Raw genomic sequence first — 20,296 nt, 5'->3', positions numbered from 1 at the left:
AGAATAATGGTATTCATTAGGCTAGTGTCTCTAGGATTAGAGTGTGTGATGGCCTCTAGGTGGAAGCATAACGACATGTTTGTAATTATCTCTGTCATTGCTCATATGAATGTTTGAAACAATACAAGGATATATGAAGTCATTTCTAACGCATCATCCAACATTGTATACAAGAATGTAGTTTCGTTTATTTCAAAGTGGTTGCTTCTCATGACTTGCAAGTCGATAAACATGTTGAGAATTGTGGCACCAATAGCAACTGTTTCCATCCTAAACAATTGTCAATATTTCTAAATAAATGTAATTGCAAAATAAACATAAGCAACTTTTAAAAAATAGAAGAATACAATGCATTGAATTCAAATTTCAGTAGAAACACTGGGGGGGTAAATCTTAACCAAAGGAATGCTATAAGTAATATTACAAAATTGAGATAATACCTCATTTTTTTGTAACAATAAAAAAGTTGACAGTAACAAATGTTATATGGTCCAAATGTTTTGTTGTCTGTCTGGTAAAAGAACTGATGAGTTGAAAACCAAGTTCCTGCTCAGTGTTGCATTACATCACCATGTTCATCTCAAGTCTAGAATTAAAGTGCCTGAATTAATAAATGACTGTCAGTCCACAGCATATTATTATTCATATTAAAACTGTCATTTCCTCAAAACATCCACAGGCTCTGAACCACCAACCCTGTAAAATATATTTCTGGCATGCCACTTCCAACCCTTCAACAGTAGAGCAAAGTACACAACTTTAATGCAACAAAAAAAGTATGCAAATCAGGGGGGGGGGGGGGGGGTTGACTGCCATCGCCTGCATCGGTGCATTAGCCGTCACCAGACATTGTCAGGAATGTAACAGTGTCCATCTTAAGCTAGATCAATGGTCCTCCAATTAAACTGGTGCTAACTGAGCAGTCTGATGCCATTTAGCAGGTTTGTAAACATGCAGTGACAGACAATGACCTCTGATGTCACTGTTTTGACTGGCAGAGGAACTTCCTCTCCTCCCCACAGCGCCACCTGTCTATGTGGAATATTAGGCGCATAGGCAGGGACTGGATTTGGCTTCTTTGGCTGTGTAACTGGAGGTGGGCCATAGCCACCAGATGACCACGCCAGACGTCTTCTCAAAGGATTAATAATATGGCAATTTAGAGACCCGGTTCAAGCTAGCCGTTTCCATGTTCATACCACTTCTTTCTTTGTCCTTTCTACCATGGCCAAATGGTGTCAAGCCAAAGCAGTTCACGCTCGCCCTTTCCTCGTCCTTCCTTCGGGGCTGCTCAGTGGTCAGTCAGTTCTTGAAGGCCCCACAGCGGCTGGCTCTGCAGATGAACTCTTTGAGCATGTTGCCATCGATTTGCCAGAAGGCTGCAGTCTGGGTCACCTCGGTCAGGTGGTTCACACAGAACTTGAAGCAGAACTCCTCCAGGTCCTACAGGGAAGCGATCACATCCAGTTACAGTATGAACACAGGTCCAGTATACAGCAGGGGTCAGAAAAGACTGTAAAGTCACCAGGAATTCAGCAAAAAAATAGTTTAGCATAAGGTAATCAAGATATTAAATGATAATGTTTTTTAAAATAAAATCAATTTTTGGCCTTAGATGTGGTCAATTTGCAGAGTACAACTTATTATAATTATGTTCCGGCCCCCCAACCATCCACAACGCATTATAAATCGGCCTGCGGCTGAATCTAGTTGCCTACCCCTGGTATACAGTATCTAAATAGGTATAAGATGGTATTTGAGGTCATCTGACTAATATGCCCATAATGACACGGCTAATGTGTCTTATATGAGGCAGCCTGAAGAAGCTTGTGGTAACCAGTAAGCATCTGAGCTATTAACCCTTAGTAGTGACGCTCTGTCACAGTGTCTGTTTCACCTCAGCGTCGTATCGCACGGCGGCAGAGAGCAGAGAGAAGGCGTTCTCCACGGTGATGCCTCTCTTGATGATGTGTTGACACAGGCGCTTCAGACGGTTCTCACAGTAGGATGTGGCCAGGTCCAACAGGCCTGAAACAGACAGAGTTAGTCCACACACAGCAGCATTCCTATGGATGGACCTTAACTCAATAAAGTCATTTGTTTTGAGTCTGGGGCCCTGTATGAATCCTAAACAGGATTCCTGCTTCAGTCCAACTCACCGATGGCGTCCTCTGGGGGCAGGTCTACGTTGTCAGTGTAGAGGAACTCCAGGAAGGAGCGGTAGACTGGGTAGGAGAACTGGTCGATCTCGATCACCTCCTTCATGTCCTCAGTCCAGTGGGACTGGAACATGGAGCGGAAGTGTTCACACCTGACAGAAAAAATTATGGACATTGTTAGGTTATGTCGTGTTATGTCAAGTTATGTCTATAGCCAGTAAAACCTATTGGAAAGGCTAAAACTAGAAAAGGTATATTTTCTGAAGAAAATGTGTGTGATTGCTTCAGAAGTATAAACATATATGTTTTACTCAAATCCACACACCGGATCTTGAGCACGGCCTTGTGTACGTGGATGTATTTCCCATCCACGCTGAACTTGAGATCGGACGTCTCCGGGCTGTCAAACTCTTTCCTCAGAGACTGGGCCACAGTCAGGAAGTCATCATGCTCTATGACAGAACACAATGCCTTAGCTGGGAATCATGGTGTGTGTCTGTGAAAGGGTTATCCTAGATCATTGGTTAAGGGGACCTTCTACTTAGAGGTCAGAAGAAAAAAAAAAAAACATTTCATTACAACCAAGTTACATACTGCACCTTTAAATAACATGTAATAATTGATGAAATGAACTCACCCATGGAGAGTAGCCTCCACATGACAGAGGGCGTAGCGAAACAGCCGAAGACGTCGTCAGTGCTTGAGAAGTGTGTGAGGTGTGGCAGCACGATTGACTGACCCCTACACTGGCCCCACATGTACACCTGGCCGCTCTGGGTCTTACAGGCAGACGTGTGTGTGGAGTGGCACGCCGCGATCTCCACTATCCTGCTGGGGGAGGGGGAGGAGTGTGTTACAGACTAACATACATACACAGTCCACCAGGTAACGGTACTCTCCTGTGTCTTTTGACCACTATAAGAAGTTCTGTAATTCTTAAGTGCATTGTGTTTCTTCACACATCTCCCTACTCTGTCTCTCTGTGCCACGCCTCTTCAGTGTTTTCCCTTGTCCTTTTGCTGCCTACGGCGGGCCTCTCTCCCTCTCCCCTTTAAGACGAAGACAGGAAACACACAAAAAGAGAAGGGAGAATGACAGGACACTGCTGACATCGCTGGTGTTCCATGAGTTTAACTAGATGGGATATACACTATATATATACAGAAAAGTATGTGGACAACCCTTCAAATTAGTGGATTCGGCTATTTCAGCCACACCCGTTGCTGACAGGTGTATAAAATCGAGCACACAGCCATGCAATCTCCCCAGACAAACATTGGCAGTAGAATGGCCTTACTGAAGAGCTCAGTGACTTTCAACATGGCACCATCATAGGATGCCACCTTTCCAACAAGTCAGTTTGTCAAATTTCTGCCCTGCTAGAGCTGCCCCAATCAACTGTAAGTGCTGTTATTGTGAAGTGGAAACGTCTCGGAGCAACAATGGCTCAGCCGCGAAGTGGTAGGCCACACAAGCTCACAGAACAGGACCGCCGAGTGCTGAAGCGCGTAGCTCATAAAAATAATCTGTCCTCGCTTGCAACACACTACCGAGTTCCAAACTGCCTCTGGAAGCAACGTCAGCATAATAACTGTTCTTTGGGAGCTTCATGAAATGGGTTTCCATGGCCGAGCAGCCGCACACAAACCTAAGATCACCATGCACAATGCCTAGCGTCAGCTGGAGTGGTGTAAGCTCAGCGCCATTGGACTCTGGAGCAGTGGAAATGCGTTCTCTGGAGTGATGAATCACGCTTTCCATCTGGCAGTCAGATGGACGAATCTGGGTTTGACAGATGCCAGGAGAACGCTCTACCTGCCCCAATGCATAGTGCCAACTGTAAAGTTTTGGTGGAGGAGGAATAATGGTCTGGGGTTGTTTTTCATGGTTCGGGCTAGGCTCCTTAGTTCCAGTGAAGGGAAATCTTAACTCTACAGCATACAATTACATTCTAGACGATTCTGTGCTTCCAACTTTGTGGCAACAGTTTGGGGAAGGCCCTTTCCTGTTTCAGCATGACAATGCCCCCGTGCACTAAGTGAGTTCCATACATAAATGGTTTGTCGAGATCGGTGTGGAAGAACTTGACCGGCCTGCACAGAGCCCTGACGTCAACCCCATTGAACACCTTTGGGATGAATTGGAACGCCTACTGCGAGCCAGGCCTAATTGCCCAACATCTGTGCCCGACCTCACTAATGCTCTTGTGGCTGAATGGAAACAAGTCCCTGCAGCAATATTCCTTTCTTCTAGTGGAAAGCCTTCCCAGAAGAGTGGCGGCTGTTATAGCAGCAAAGGGAGGACCAACTCCATATTAACGCCCATGATTTTGGAATGAGATGTTCGATGAGCAGGTGTCCACATACTTTCGGTCATGTTGTGTAGCTTATGTCAGAATTGACTTTTCGTAGCAAGTTAGGATAACTTATCCATCAGGTTAGGATAATTAACGTAGCAGGTTAGGATAATTAGGTTAAGGGTTAGCTAAAATGCAAAAAAACATTTGACGTCAATTTGACATAAACTGTATCCCGTCTAGCCATGGACCGCATTCCATGGACACAGAAGGTTGCTGGTTTTGTTGTGACATCTGTCTTGTAGCTTTATCTCAAGGCCAACCTGAGGCTCATTCAAGAGTGTTATGACATGTTACACAACGTTCAGAGATAAAAAATGAACATGGCAAAGATCTATTCAGAATTAAATCCCAATAACTCATTTCCATGTTTTCAGTGAAAAGTTCATACTTGTCAAGTGTCAAACCCATTTGTACCCCAGCCCACAACATAATGGCCCTCTCTCTCTCTCCCCTCCATACTCCATTCTAGTTTTGTTTCATTGTGACAGGGACAATGTCAACTCAGAGACAGATTATTCCAGATCTGGTGTGTGAGCCAATATATGGACCTATGCAGTGTTACCGTATGGACCCACACTGGATGGAATACAACAGAGAAGACAAAGAGAAGAGAGAACTAACCATGGGTCTCTGAAAGATGACAGTACCAACGGGTGATTTCTGGGGGGCGGTAGCAGCCACCAGAGCTACATCTCAATCCTGTGTATGTGTACTCTCCCTTACCTCTCCTTCTCAGCCATGATGTGTACAGGACTGAGCTGGTTGCTCTTGTTGCCAGTCCCCAGCTGTCCGTAGGTGTTAGCCCCCCAGGCATACAGCAGGCCCTCGTCTGTTAGAGCCAGGGAGTGGGCATAGCCTGACGCTATCTGGAAGACGAGGCCATAAGGGTTTTACACAGTGGGAGTGGACAGCAACAATGGTCAGGGCTCAATTCTGTTTTGTATTAGTTTGAGTTGAAGTAGACATGAGTAGACGATTCAGACAGAGACATACAGGTGGTGATAGTGTCCACTACTGTCCAGTCTTACCTGTAGTACACAGAGACCCTGGAGGGCTGCCAGGCGACAGGGGGTCAGCTGGTTACCGTTGTTGCCCACTCCCAGCTGGCCATTCCCGTTGTAGCCCCAGCCAAACACCTGCAACACACACAGGCCACGGTAGTCAGCAAGATCTTCCTTTATGTATATGGTGCTATATAACATTTTGCTTTGACTTTTACTGGACCGGAGGGAACTATCCTGTATAAACCTATCCTTCCCATAGGCTTAGTCTCTCACCTCCCCATTGTCGAGCACGGCCATGGAGGAGGTCTGTCCACAGGCGATGCCCATCACCACTTTACCCTGCAGGCAGTTGGACACCCTGCGGGGGGTTGGCTGGTTGGCTGTGGCGCCTGAACCCACCTGGCCACAGTTGTTGTAACCCCACGCAAACACCTAGCGGATACAATCATATATACACCATTGTCAACCCTGTACACACACAGTCCCACTGTCAAGCCTGTATACACACACACATACTGTCAACCCTGTACACACACACCGACTGTCAACCCTGTACACCCAATCACACCTAGTGACCAGTGATCCTAGGTAACCATCATATTAGGTAATGTTGTAGCTATCCCTTTACAGTGCTGAGTAATGTATATTTCAACACATCCAAGATAGCCCTAAATAGATACTATTGGAAATCAGCAGTCATTTCCACATCAACTCTTCAATCGTGTGTGAGACCAGGCCAGTGGGCCTGGGGTATATGCAGCCAGCCTGGACACAGTGAACAGAGATAATACCTTCCTAACCTGCTGCTGGGATAAACATAAACCAATTAAAGAGACAGACAGCCAAGACAAGTGACCACTGATCAGCCCTGGTTAGAAAACTTGAACCTTACAGGGTTCCATAGTCCATTCCACACACTGACAGGTTACACATGACCTCAACCAATACTCCAATCATGTTCATGAACAGAGTTTTTATTCTCTTGAACATGATGTACCTAGCAGGAGCATTAAGTCACTGATATCTTGAAACAGGCTTATTTGGGTTCAGGGTTACAAGTGCATGTAAAAGGATTTAAACAAGTACATTTCCCCTTCTATCCCCTCACCTCTCCATCGTGTGTCAGGGCCAGAGAGTGATGGGACCCACAGGCCACTTGTGTTATTTTCTTGTTCTGCAGGTTGGTTGATACCAGGATGGGCGACACCCCCTGGTTGGTGGTCCCGTTGCCCAGCTGGCTGTATCCATTGTGCCCCCAGGCAAACAACTCTCCCCCTGAGAGACAAACGCACCAAATTAACACAGAGCTATTTAAGTATGCTGCACTATGACAATTATACATGCTTTTGGTAGAGTTTGGTACAGTTCTCGTAACGTGGCAACGTTGCCATTTGGTGGTGGGTAAAAAAGGTAAGGCTGGTGGGCAGCATACCTTCTGTGGCCAGTAAGACGTGTGGTCCACTGCCATAGCTGAGACTGACCACCTTCTTGCCTTGGAGGAAGTCTAGTTTCTTAGGGACCATGGTGCTCTGACTGTCTCCTGTCCCCAGACAGTTACTGCAGTTCAGCCCAAACACAAACACCTACAGGGGGATCAGAGACAAAGATGAAGGGGAGGAGACAGGAAGAGGATGCCATTACATTTAATTATTTAATCAAGATAGTCCACTCAGTAACCATTTCCACTGCTTTCCAGAGAGTCCTGCACTCCATAAAAACAAAGTAATTGTATACAAATCGAGACACCCCCAGTCTCACCTCATCGTTGTGGGTGATGTAGATGGCTTCGTTGGCCGAGCTGCCGAAGACGCAGGCCTGCCTGATGCTGGAGACCTCCTGGGCTCCCAGCAGGGTGAAGAGGGGCCACTTCCCCACGTCCACCATGGCTAGGTACCTCACTCTGGCTCTCCGCGGTGGGGGGGTCGGGGTGAGGACGGGGGCGGGAGGCACAGGAGGGGCAGGGGAGGGAGAAGCAGGGGCTGTGAGGCCACCACTGTCCCCGCTAACACTGTTACAAGACAACCATCAAAGACACACACGTACAAAACACTCCGTCTTAGTCTAAACCTCAGTGGTGAGGCACCCTGGTTTCAATGGTGTTCATAAATGAAAATGAAAAATAAATTAAATAATGCATGCACTCTGGATAAGAGCGTCTGCTAAATGACTAAAAATTAAAAAATAAAAGTTAATAAAACCAAATAAATTGCTCAAAAGGTAAGTTAGACATGACTACAGGACTTTATAATGCCATCTCTGGATGCTTATGATGATATCGACATGGTTTTAAATAGTTTTGGGCCATACAGACAACATGCAGATGGAGGTGTAATGGCTACTTTTTTGGCAAACGTTCCCATCCAGATCTTTTAACTGTCTAATACAGTTGGTTAAATAGTTTGATGACTAGCTAGATAGCTAACTAAATTAGCATTGCAGAGTCAACGCATCTCTGGCCAGATACTCTGTTGCCCATTGGGATTACAATCTTGAATCTCAGCCACAACAGATGCGACATACATTAGCCTCCTAGCTGGCTAACAGTAGTTAGCTTACCTTCTGCCAGGTAGCAAACTAGCTTGCGACATGGTAACGCTCACCTAACAGTCACTGGTCAAGCTAGCGATGTACTACGTTGAAGGCTGCACCAGTGGCAGTCTCCCTTTGCTGTTTACCGTTCGCTGGCTATATACAAAGCAAGCTAGCCTAGCACCTAGCTAGATTCAGCGCTGACTAATATAGCTAGCTAGCAAGCTGTAACGTTACTGTACCTAAAGCATCGCTCCATCATATCATCAAGAAAACTGAGGAGAGAAACAAGAGAGACATTTAACCGCTAGAATATTAATAAACCTACCTCAAGTAAATATGATTTGGAAGCACGATTACCAGAATAAAGCTGTCACTTGGTTGTCGTCGCTGATGTGAGGATGCCAAATGTACCAGGCAGCAGTTTTGAGTTTAGCGATAGTGTTTTCCGCTTGTTCCCCAGTCCAGATCTTTGGTCCAGATGGAACCACGCTGACGTCATGGGCTGAACGAAGGCGCCTAGCCTGGGTGCCAGTCTTGTTTTTCTCTTGCCAACTCCTTATGCAAGGAATGGGAATTAAGAATATAACCGTTTTCAGCACTCGTGTTTTTTGTTGTTTTTGTTTTTAAATAGCCATAGGCCCAATTCAAATAATACAAACCATACACCATTATTTCCCCCCTTGCGCTAATAACACCCCACTGCTTTCCCCAATCAAATCCCAGATCTGCGCAATGAGGGAGGATGCATTTTGAATATAGAGGAACTGAGAAAGCCTGTTGGTACAGCCTCTAAAAGAAGAATGTGAAAGAACCGGTTATCATGTGACCACTATGTTTCTGTTCTGTTCTGAAACTCAAACTCAGTTCTATTCACTTTGAGCGAGTCTACTCTCTAGTCACCGGAGGGCAGCAAGTGAGCACACTTGGCGCTTTCACGTCTACTCCCAGACAAAAATACAAACACATGATCTAAATCGAGAAAAGCCACTGGCTGCACATATCACCTGTTGTTGATGCAAATCAGAGACTACACAGGAAGACCCAACAAACCAACATTGTTCAGGAGCAGAAGTGGGACTGCCGTACTTCCTCTTTACCTCAGAGCCAGCTTTGCCTAGACAGGTGTGTCCGTCATGGGGCTGGCTCTATCCAAGAGGGACATCAAGAGGACTCCCACGGTGGTTCTGATGGGCCTGGACTCATCTGGGAAGTCCACCTTGCTCTTCATGCTCCAGACAGGGGTGGTGATGGATACTTCCCCCACCGTGGGCTTCAACGTGGCGACCCTGGATCTGAACAAGAAGACGGCCCTGACTGTGTGGGATGTGGGCGGACAGGCGAAGATGATGGCCAACTGGAAGTGAGTTAACGGACAGTGGTGTTATTGGTGCTGTGCTCTTCTATTTCTGTTTTAGCCCAGTACTACGAACACATCTGATTCCACTAATCATAAGCCCTTTATTATACTGAACAAAAATATAAAACGTAACAATTTCAACGATTTTACTGATTTACAGTAAATCAATTAGGCCCTAATCTATGGATTTCACATGACTGGGCAGGGGCGCAGCCATGGGTGGGCCTGGGAAATCAGGCCCAGCCAATCAGAATTATTTTTTCACCACAAAAGGGCTTTATCATTATCAGCTGTCCGGGTGGTCTCAGATGATCCTGCAGGTGAAGAAGCCGGATGTGGAGGTCCTGGGCTTGCGTGCTAACACATGGTTTGCGGTTGTGAGGCAGGTTGGACATACTGACAAATTCTCTAAAACGACGTTGGAGGTGGCTTATGATAGAGAAATGAACATTTAATTATCTGGCAAAAGCTCTGGTGGACATTCCTACAGTCAGCATGACAATTTCACACTCCCTCAAAACCTGAGACATTTGTGGCATTGTGTGACAAAACTGCACATTTTAAAGTGGCCTTTTTTTGTCCCCAGCACAAGGTGCACCAGTGTAATGATCATGCTGTTTAATCAGCTTCTTGATATGCCACACCTGTCAGCTGGATGGATTATCTTGGCAAAAGATAAATGCTCACTAACAGGGATGGAAACAAATTTGTGCACAACATTTGAGAGAAATAAGCTTTTTGTGCATATGGAACATTTCTGGGATCTTATTTCAGCTCATGAAACATGGGACCAACACTTTACATAGTGTTTATATATACAGTGGCTTTGGAAAGTATTCAGACCCCTTGACCTTTTCCACATTTTGTTACGTTACAGCCTTATTCTAAACTTGATTAAATAAATAAAAGTCCTCAGCAATCTACATACAATACCCCATAATGACAAAGCGAAAACAGATGTAGAAATTTTTGCTAATGTATTACAAATAAACAAATACCTTATTTACATACAGTGGGTATAGAAAGTCACCACCCCCTTTCAAAATGTTCACCTTTTGTTGCCTTACAGCCTGAAATGAAAACACATAAGTGAACCCCGTTAGAATTGCAATCTTGCTGAGATATAACCAACCACCTTCCAGATCACAAATCAAGCTAATTGCCTTCCATCTGTGATCAATTGGAGTGACTTTGATTAGTTCAGAATAAAAGCAGTTATTCATAGGAGGACTCCACTGCTTAGTAGTGCAATTCAAAGCAAATAATCCACTATAGGCGGAAAGGTACTTTCAAAAGATCTACGAGATAAAGTTGTGGAAAGTCAGGGGATGGATATAAAAAGATTTCAAAGGCTTTGTCTATCCGTCGGAGCACAGTTAAGACCATTATTAAGAAGTGGAAGGCGTATGGCACCACCCAGACCCTGCATAGATCAGGCTGTCCCTCCAAACTGGATGACTGGGCAAGGAGGAGACTACCAAGATCAGAGAGGCTACCAAGAAGCCAATGGCAACTCTAAAAGGAGCTTCAGGCCTTTATGGCAAAGACTGGTCAATGTGTGCATGTGACCACAATATCACAAGCGCTCCACAAATCTGGACTCTATGGGAGGGTGGCAAGAAAGAAACACTCCTCAAAAAAATGCTACATCAAGTCTTGTTTGAGCTTTGCCAAAAAGCACATTGTAGATTCCGAGGCCAAGTGGCAAAAGGTGCTGTGGTCAGATGAGACTGAAATTGAACTTTTTGGCCTGAACACAAAACGAAATGTCTGGCGAAAACCCAATACATCTTTCCACCCAAAGAACACCACACCTACAGGAAAGCATGGCAGTGGTAGCATCCTGTTGTGGCATTGTTCCTCTAAATCAGGGACTGGAGCACTTGTCAGGATAGAAGGGAAAATGGACAGTGCAAAATACCGACAGATTCTTGAGGAGAACCTGCAGCCCTCTGCCAGGAAGTTGAAAATGGGAAGATGGTTCACGTTTCAATATGACAATGACCCAAAGCACATCGCCAAAGCAACCATACAGTGGGTGAAGGACAAGAAGGTGAATGTCCTTGAGTGGCCTAGTCAGAGCCCTGACCTAAATCCCATCGAGAATCTATGGAATGACTTGAAGAGTGCAGTCCATGAGCGGTCACCATGCAATTTGACTGAGCTTGAAGAATTCTGCAAGGAAGAAGGGGCAAATATTGCACAATCTAGGTGTGCAAAGTTAGTATTTTTTTTATTTTTTTATTTTTTTTATTAGTAGAGATGTATTCAAAAGAGACTCATGGCTGTAATTCAAGCAAAAGGTGGTTCCACCAAGTATTAACTCAGGGGGGTGTTCACTTATCCAAAGAGGGTCTTTTACTGTTTTAATTACTTGAATATTGTAGGTTACTGTGTGTAAGTAAAGCCAGAAAAATTCAGATTTTATGTGTTTTCATTTCAGGCTGTAAGGCAACAAAATGTGAACATTCTGAAAGGGGGTGGTGACTTTCTATACCCACTGTAAGTATTCAGACCCTTTGCTATGAGACTCGAAATTGAGCTCAGGTGCATCCTGTTTCCATTGATCAATCCTTGAGATGTTTCTACAACTTCATTGGAGTCCACCTGTGGTAAATTCAATTGATTGGACATGATTTGGAAAGGCACACACCTGTCTATATAAAAGGTCCCACAGTTGACAGTGCATGTCAGAGCAAAAACCAAGCCATGAGGTCGAAGGAATTGTCCGTAGAGCTCCGAGACAGGATTGTGTCGAGGCACAGATCTGGGGAAGGGTACCAACAAATGTCTGCAGAATTGAAGGTCCCCAAGAACACAGTGGCCTCTATCATTCTTAAATGGAAGAAGTTTGGAACCACCAAGACTAGAGCTGGCCTCCAGGCCAAACTGAGCAAGCGGGGGAGAAGGGCCTTGGTCAGGGAGGTGACCAAGAACTCGACAGAGTTCCTCTGTGGAGATGGGAGAACCTTCCAGAAGAACAACCATCTCTGCAGCACTCCACCAATCAGGCCTTTATGGTAGAGGGACCAGACGGAAGCCACTCCTCAGTAAAAGGCACATGACAGCCCACTTGGAGTTTGCCAAAAGGCACCTAAAGACTAAGACCATGAGAAACAAGATTCTCTGGTCTGATGAAACCAAGATGGAACTCTTTGGCCTGAATGCCAAGCGTCACGTCTGGAGGAAACCTGGCACCATCCCTACGGTGAAGCATGGTGGCGGCAGCATCATGCTGTGGGGATGTTTTTCAGCGGCAGGGACTGGGAGACTAGTCAGGATCCAAGCAAAGATGAACGGAGCAAAGTACAGAGAGATCCTTGATGAAAACCTGCTCCAGAGCGCTCAGGACCTCAGACTGGGGCGAAGGTTCACCTTCCAACAGGACAGCGACCCTAAGCACACAGCCAAGACAACGCAGGAGTGGCTTCGGGACACGTTTCTGAATGTCCTTGAGTGGCCCAGCCAGAGCCTGGACTTGAACCCGATCGAAGATCTTTGGAGAGACCTGAAAATAGCTGTGCAGCAACGCTCCCCATCCAACCTGACAGAGCTTGAGAGGATCTGCAGAGAAGAATAGGAGAAACTCCCCAAATACAGCTGTTCCAAACTTGTAGCTTCATACCCAAGAAGACTCAAGGCTGTAATCACTGCCAAAGGTGCTCCAACCAAGTACTGAGTAAAGGGTCTGAATACTTATGTAAATGTGATATTTCCGGTTTTTATTTTTAATAAATTAGCAAATAATTGTTAACCTGTTTTTGCTTTGTCATTATGGGGTATTTTGTGTAGATTGATGAGGGGAAAAAACAATTTAATCAATTTTAGAATAAGGCTGTAACCTAACAATGTGGGAAAAGTCAAGGGGTCTGAATACTTTCCGAAGGCACTGCATATACAGTACCAATCAAAATTTTGGACACCTACTCATTCCAGGGTTTTTCTTTATTGTTACTATTTTCTACATTGTAGAATAATAGTGAATACATCAAAACTATGAAATAACACATATGGAATCATGTAGTAACCAAAAAAGTGTTAAACAAGTCTAAATATATTTTATATTTGAGATCTTCAAAGTAGCCACCCTTTGCCTTGATGACAGCTTTGCACACTCTTGGCATTCTCTCAACCAGCTTCATGAGGTAGTCACCTGGAATGCATTTCAATTAACAGGTGTGCCTCGTTAAAAGTTAATTTGTGGAATTTCTTTCCTTCTTAATGAGTTTGAGCCAATCAATTGTGTTGTGACAAGGTAGGGGTGGTATACAGAAGAGAAACGACAGTCCATCATTACTTTAAGACATGGTCAGTCAATCTGGAACATTTCAAGAACTTTGAAAGTTTCTTCAAGTGCAGTCGCAATAACCATCAGAGCTATGATGAAACTGGCTCTCATGAGGACCGCCACAGGAAAGGAAGACCCAGAGTTAGCTCTGCTGCAGAGGATAAGTTCATTAGAGTTAACTGCCTTAGAAATTACAGCCCAAATAAATGCTTCAGAGTTCAACAGACAGACATCTCAACATCAACTGTAAAGAGGAGACGTGAATCAGGCCTTCATGGTCAAATTTCTGCAAAGAAACCACTAAAGTACACCAATAAGAAGAAGAGACTGGCTTGGGCCAAGAACCATGAGCAATGGACATTAGATCGGTGGAAATCTGTCCTTTGGTCTGATGAGTCCAAATTTGAGATTTTTGGATCCAACCACCGTGTCTTTGTGAGACGCAGAGTAGGTTAACGGATGATCTCCGCATGTGTGGTTCCCACCGTGAAGCATGGAAGAGGTAGTGTGATGGTGTGGGGGTGCTGCAGCGATACGCCATCCCATCTGGCGTATCGCTGGTGCTGCAGCGATACGCCAAATCATATTTTTTGATTTGTTTAACACTTTTTTGGTTACTACATGATTCCATATTTGTTATTTCATAGTTTTGATGTCTTCACTATTATTCTACAATGTAGAAAATAGTAAAAAATAAAGAAAAACCTTGGAATGAGTAGGTGTGTCCAAACCTTTGACTCAAGGCATATAAATAATGAATTGTTGTATTTTATCCACTTTTTCTCCCAATTTCAATTACAATCTTGTCTCATCGCTGCAACTCCCTAACAGGCTTGGCAGAGGCGAAGGTCGAGTAATGCGTCCTCCGAAACATGACCCGCCAAATTGCACTCCTTAACATCCGCCCTCTTAACCCGGAAGCCAGCTGCACTAATATGTCGGAGGAAACACTGTTCAACTGACAACCGAAGTCAGCCTGCAGGTGCCCGGCCCACCACAAGGAGTCGCTAGAGTGCGATGAGCCAAGTAAAGCCCCGGCCAAACCCTCCCCTAACCCGGACGACGCTGGGCCAATTGTGCGCCGCCCTATGGGACTCCTGGTCGTGACACAGCCTGGGATCGAACCCGGGTCTGTAGTGACCGCTGCGCCACTCGGGAGGCCCTGCGTTTATATTTTGTTCAGTGTAGTTGAATCAGGTGTGATAGTTCAAGTCTAGAACAAATAAATGCACATTCTGGCTCCGGTCTCTGGACCAGGTTGGTAGAATACTGGAATACAATAACCTTTTATCCTAAACTAAAATGACTTGCTAAAATTGCCATATCATTAGCTAGACACTACCCTATTTCTATAATTGTCAGGTACTACCTGGAGGGCTGTAAGGCCATGGTGTTCGTGGTGGACAGTAGTGACCGGGCCCGTATAGGGGAAGCTCAGAAGGCTCTGAAGAAGGTCCTGTCAGACGACAACATGAAGGGAATACCTCTGATGGTGCTGGCTAACAAGAAGGACCTCCCCAACTCCATGAACATCAGAGAGGTGTCCAACCAGCTGGAACTGCCCAGCTACAAAGAACGAGCCTGGGAGATCGAGGCATGCAGCGGCCTGAAGGGAATGGGGCTCCAGCAAGCCTTCCTCTCTGTGGCCAAACTCATCAAGAAGAGCTGAGAGGATACACATCAGTGGAGATATCACTGTGTGAGAGACACTTGACAAGTTGGAGATACTGAGATATATATATATATATATATATATATATATACATACACACACACACACACACACACACACACACACACAGCGAGGGAAAAAAGTATTTGATCCCCTGCTGATTTTGTACGTTTGCCCACTGACAAAGAAATTATCAGTCTATAATTTTAATGGTATGTTTATTTGAACAGTGAGAGACAGAATAACAACAACAAAATCCAGAAAAATGCATGTCAAAAATGTTATAAATTGATTTGCATTTTAATGAGGGAAATAAGTATTTGACCCCCTCTCAATCAGAAAGATTTCTGGCTCCCAGGTGTCTTTTATACAGGTAACGAGCTGAGATTAGGAGCACACTCTTAAAGGGAGTGCTCCTAATCTCAGCTTGTTACCTGTATAAAAGACACCTGTCCACAGAAGCAATCAGTCAATCAGATTCCAAACTCTCCACCATGGCCAAGACCAAAGAGGTCTCCAAGGATGTCGGGGACAAGATTGTAGACCTACACAAGGCTGGAATGGGCTACAAAACCATCGCCAAGCAGCTTGGTGAGAAGGTGACAACAGTTGGTGTGATTATTCGCAAATGGAAGAAACACAAAAGAACTGTCAATCTCCCTCGGCCTGGGGCTCCATGCAAGATCTCACCTCGTGGAGTTGCAATGATCATGAGAACGGTGAGGAATCAGCCCAGAACTACACGGGAGGATCTTGTCAATGATCTCAAGGCAGCTGGGACCATAGTCACCAAGAAAACAATTGGTAACTCACTACGCCGTGAAGGACTGAAATCCTGCAGCTCCCGCAAGGTCCCCCTGCTCAAGAAAGCACATACAGTGGGGAGAACAAGTATTTGATACACTGCCGATTTTGCAGGTTTTCCTACTTACAAAGCATGTAGAGGTCTGTAATTTTTATCATAGGTACACTTCAACTGTGAGAGACGGAATCTAAAACAAAAATCCAGAAAATCACATTGTATGATTTTTAAGTAATTAATTAGCATTTTATTGCATGACATAAGTATTTGATCACCTACCAACCAGGAAGAAATCCGGCTCTCACAGACCTGTTCGTTTTTCTTTAAGAAGCCCTCCTGTTCTCCACTCATTACCTGTATTAACTGCACCTGTTTGAACTCGTTACCTGTATAAAAGACACCTGTCCACACACTCAAACAGACTCCAACCTCTCCACAATGGCCAAGACCAGAGAGCTGTGTAAGGACCTCAGGGATACAATTGTAGACCTGCACAAGGCTGGGATGGGCTACAGGACAATAGGCAAGCAGAGAACACTTTTTTGGTTAGTACATGATTCCATGTGTTATTTCATAGTTTTGAGGTCTTCACTATTATTCTACAATGTAGAAAATAGTACAAATAAAGAAAAACCCTGGAATAAGTAGGTGTTCTAAAACTTTTGACCGGTAGTGTCAACTTTTGGCCTCCACAATCCCCCGACCTCAACCAAATTGAGATGGTTTGGGATGAGTTGGACAGCGGAATGAAGGAAAAGCAGCCAACAAGTGCTCAGCATATGTGGGAACTCCTTCAAGACTGTTGGAAAAGCATTCCAGGTGAAGCTGGTTGAGAGAATTCCAAGTGTGTGCAAAGCTGTCATCAAGGCAAAGGGTGGCTATTTGAAGAATCTCAAATATAAAATATTTTTTGATTTGTTTAACACTTTGTTGGTTACTACATGATTCCATGTGTTATTTCATAGTTTTGATGTCTTCACTATTATTCTACAATGTAGAAAATAGTCAAAATAAAGAAACCCTTGAATGAGTAGGTGTTCTAAAACTAGTGACCGGTAGTATGTATATATGAGTGCACTACTTTCAACTAGAGCAATATGAAAAGTACCTCAGAAGTCATGCACTATAAAGGGAATAGGGTGTAATTTGCCATGCAGATTATAATGGACCAATGATTGTGGAAGAGCCATGATTTTCAATCCAATTATGGACTGAACTAAGCGCCGGATCCATATTTGGGCATTTTGATTGTGCCATCAACATGGTTGAGATTTAACACTTGTAAATCACAGCAGTTAAATGTGCCTGCTCCTAAGGGAGACTGGAGAAAGATAGCAAGGGAAACTAATATGTTTGTGTTGCAGATACATAACCTTTTTTTTTTACACTAATGATAACATATCAACTAATAAAACATGCTAAACCTAATGTAAATGTCTGTCTGCTAAATGGCATACATTATTTGTGCGTAGCCAGGCTTTTCTGTGTAGTGGGCGTGCTAATGCCTATTATGTACATGCAAAAGTATGTAGAATAAGGTTGAGTCATTTGATATTATGCATTACGTAATACATTTGACAAATGACACCGAGGTGAGGCCTCAATGTTGACATTTCCCCTATGCTGCCGTTTCCCCTCCTATTTACCAACATAACACATGACGCTAGGCTACATGTACACAAGGCATACCCTGCAGGTGGAGAAACAGATGCAGACAGGGTTTTGTTGGCCAATGTGTCTCCTCAGTTTCACATCTTTTCATGGTTAGTCCATCGACAGATCCATTCGGACCAGTTTTAAGCACACAAATAGGTCCAAAAACATCTAGAGAACTTTCAAACGAAATCATCCGCTCTGAAATGGAATGAAAAAGGTGAAGCTACATGGTCTAGTCCAGCTTCTTTGGGGCTTGGTAGGAGGGGTGAAGTCGTTTGAGTGACAGCCATGATTGCCACAGCAGCAGTCCAGGCACCACCACCCACACCCCATTGAAGAAGACCAGGTAGATCCATAAGTAGAGCCAGTTGTCTGTGTTGAGGTTGGGGCTGCCTACCAGCCAGTCTGGACAGAATGTCATCCAGCCTCCGTACAACTCACACACACACAACGTGATCTGGACAAAGTGCCTGAAAACAAACAGACATGGAGAACTAGTCACCCGGGGGGCCAGACTGTGCAACAACTGTCAACAAGACAAGCTAAAAACACTTGTTGACCGTTGAGATTCAAACAAACAATGACAAGTTTACTTAGGCTGAACACCAACTTGCACCCAGGCTATATTTTCCTTGTACATGGTAATAGATCATTCAACACATCACATTCTGAAGACAGATGCTATAAATGTAAATTTTGACTTGCTAATGGTATGTAAACACTTGTTTGTGTAATGAGTAAATTCTGTATTAGATAATTAGTGCTCTCTATAAGAAAGATATTGTTAAATGGTACCAATAGTTATAGAATGCTCTCTGGTACAAATATGGAGACGAATGGCATAAAGCATAAGAAAAGCCTGACAATGAAGCATATTTAGTACCAGTGTTCCTACCTGTAGTGTTTGTCCTTGACGATGGCGTAGACGAGCACCAGCGCCAGGATGCCGTCCAGGACCACCGTCAGCAGCTCCAGGGAGACTATGGTGGGGTCAGAGTGGAGCCAGCGCTCATCTGCCTTTCCATACTCCTTCCCTAGACACACAGGAACAGGTTATAATAATAATATAATAATATGCCATTTAGCAGACGCTTTTATCCAAAGCGACTTACAGTCATGCGTGCATACATTTTTTTTTTTTTTTGTGTATGGGTGGTCCCGGGGATCGAACCCACTACCTTGGCGTTACAAGCACCGTGCTCTACCAGCTGAGCTACAGAGGACCACAGTTAGAGCAGTGTCTTAATAGATTCCTGGGGGACCCCAGGGCCAGTGGGTGCACATGTTTGTTCTACTCCAGCACTAACACAGTGATTGATTTTACATTACTGTATTCTATTCAGTTTAACATGAGCATTTCAATACTATGTCCACTAGATGTCTCCCCGCAACCAGGCTCCAAAGCAAATCTCAAACACACGCACCGTTGTTTCTTTAATTTATATTTTGCATGAGAAAACTAAAATGCATAAAAGATAAATACACAGTACTATAAATGTTTGTTTCATTCATAATTTTTTTACATTGCACAGTCAATGAAGCCTACTTACAAAGTTCAGCAAAAATATTGTCTGAAGTTGCCACGGTTCCAACAAGTGACATGTAAACAAAGGGTCCTTCCTGTAAGAACAAACAGTGGAAAGAGTCAAATAACAAAAGCGCTGCCAATGAACTCTCCCTATATTGACAACGCCTTCTCATTCACTCACATAACACACTCACCAAGGTAATGTGAACAATCGCATCGTAGAAAAGCCACACGAGCACCCATCTATCAGTTCCAGAGCATTTTCTTCCCCATATCTGCGCGAGGATATAGCCCACGGCGAATTGAGCGGCGCAGGCCAGCAGAGAATAAACCGTCACCGGAGTAAAGAGAGATGGTGCTTCTTTAACTGCCGCCGATTCCATTTTTACAGAAAACTCGGCTCAAACCATGAAAAGTACACTTGGAACTTGCTACTACTGTCTTTTCCATAGAGATAGATAGAGGACTCATCTTTGTATCGGTGCCATTATAGCGTCTGACAGCATGGGCAGCGCCATTGATGCAAACTCAGTTTTGAAGTAGTACATTTTCTTCTTCATGATTGGTTGATCTGTCCTGATGACCCGGTTGGACATGACGCTAACAGGGTCACCAGGTGGGATCATTCAATGAAGTGGGAAGTCCCACCAAGTTACCTGGGATAGGATAAAGTAATCCTTCTACCCCCCCCCCCCCCCCACACACACACAGCGGAGTCGCTCACCACCTTCCGGAGACATTTGAAACCCCACCTCTTTAAGGAATACCTGGGATAGGATAAAGTAATCCTTCTACCCCCCCCCCCCCCCACACACACACAGCGGAGTCGCTCACCACCTTCCGGAGACATTTGAAACCCCACCTCTTTAAGGAATACCTGGGATAGGATAAAGTAATCCTTCTACCCCCCCCCCCCCACCCCCCACCCCACAGCGGAGT

At 44.5% G+C, this 20,296-nt stretch overlaps 3 protein-coding genes across 12 annotated transcripts; 1 reads left to right on the top strand and 2 right to left on the bottom strand.

Moving 5' to 3' along the window:
- Nucleotides 1-158: 158 nt before the first annotated feature.
- Nucleotides 159-8,787, bottom strand: LOC311109779 (RCC1 and BTB domain-containing protein 1). 10 transcript variants are annotated; one of them, XM_084152767.1, is made up of 14 exons: nucleotides 8,412-8,474; nucleotides 8,294-8,326; nucleotides 7,281-7,530; nucleotides 6,955-7,105; nucleotides 6,631-6,797; nucleotides 5,796-5,954; nucleotides 5,547-5,654; nucleotides 5,242-5,384; nucleotides 3,131-3,208; nucleotides 2,797-2,990; nucleotides 2,485-2,611; nucleotides 2,160-2,311; nucleotides 1,898-2,028; nucleotides 159-1,443 (listed from the first exon to the last, which is right to left on the bottom strand). In XM_084152767.1, exons 2-14 carry the CDS (start codon nucleotides 8,311-8,313, stop codon nucleotides 1,303-1,305), a joined length of 1,821 nt encoding a protein of 606 aa, XP_084008893.1. In that variant the 5' UTR covers nucleotides 8,314-8,326; nucleotides 8,412-8,474; the 3' UTR covers nucleotides 159-1,302. The 10 variants fall into 10 exon arrangements, with proteins under 10 accessions (XP_084008893.1, XP_084008895.1, XP_084008898.1 ...); XM_084152769.1 differs by having other exon boundaries at nucleotides 2,797-2,987; XM_084152772.1 differs by lacking the exon at nucleotides 8,294-8,326 and having other exon boundaries at nucleotides 8,380-8,787.
- Nucleotides 8,788-8,959: 172 nt separating this feature from the next.
- Nucleotides 8,960-15,438, top strand: LOC311109781 (ADP-ribosylation factor-like protein 11). The gene is made up of 2 exons (XM_084152779.1): nucleotides 8,960-9,414; nucleotides 15,062-15,438. The coding sequence occupies exons 1-2, from the start codon at nucleotides 9,188-9,190 to the stop codon at nucleotides 15,366-15,368; spliced, it is 534 nt and encodes a 177-aa protein (XP_084008905.1). The 5' UTR covers nucleotides 8,960-9,187; the 3' UTR covers nucleotides 15,369-15,438.
- A 134-nt stretch (nucleotides 15,439-15,572) lies between these two features.
- Nucleotides 15,573-19,901, bottom strand: LOC311109654 (emopamil-binding protein-like). The gene is made up of 4 exons (XM_084152609.1): nucleotides 19,552-19,901; nucleotides 19,380-19,449; nucleotides 18,725-18,863; nucleotides 15,573-18,299 (listed from the first exon to the last, which is right to left on the bottom strand). Exons 1-4 carry the CDS (start codon nucleotides 19,738-19,740, stop codon nucleotides 18,062-18,064), a joined length of 636 nt encoding a protein of 211 aa, XP_084008735.1. The 5' UTR covers nucleotides 19,741-19,901; the 3' UTR covers nucleotides 15,573-18,061.
- Nucleotides 19,902-20,296: the final 395 nt, after the last annotated feature.

The sequence above is a fragment of the Coregonus lavaretus genome, assembly GCF_964263955.1.
Source record: "Coregonus lavaretus genome assembly, chromosome: 35".
Classification (NCBI taxonomy): domain Eukaryota; kingdom Metazoa; phylum Chordata; class Actinopteri; order Salmoniformes; family Salmonidae; genus Coregonus; species Coregonus lavaretus.
The sequence above is the reverse complement of the archived record's forward strand: the minus strand, read 5'-3'. Positions and strand labels throughout refer to the sequence as shown.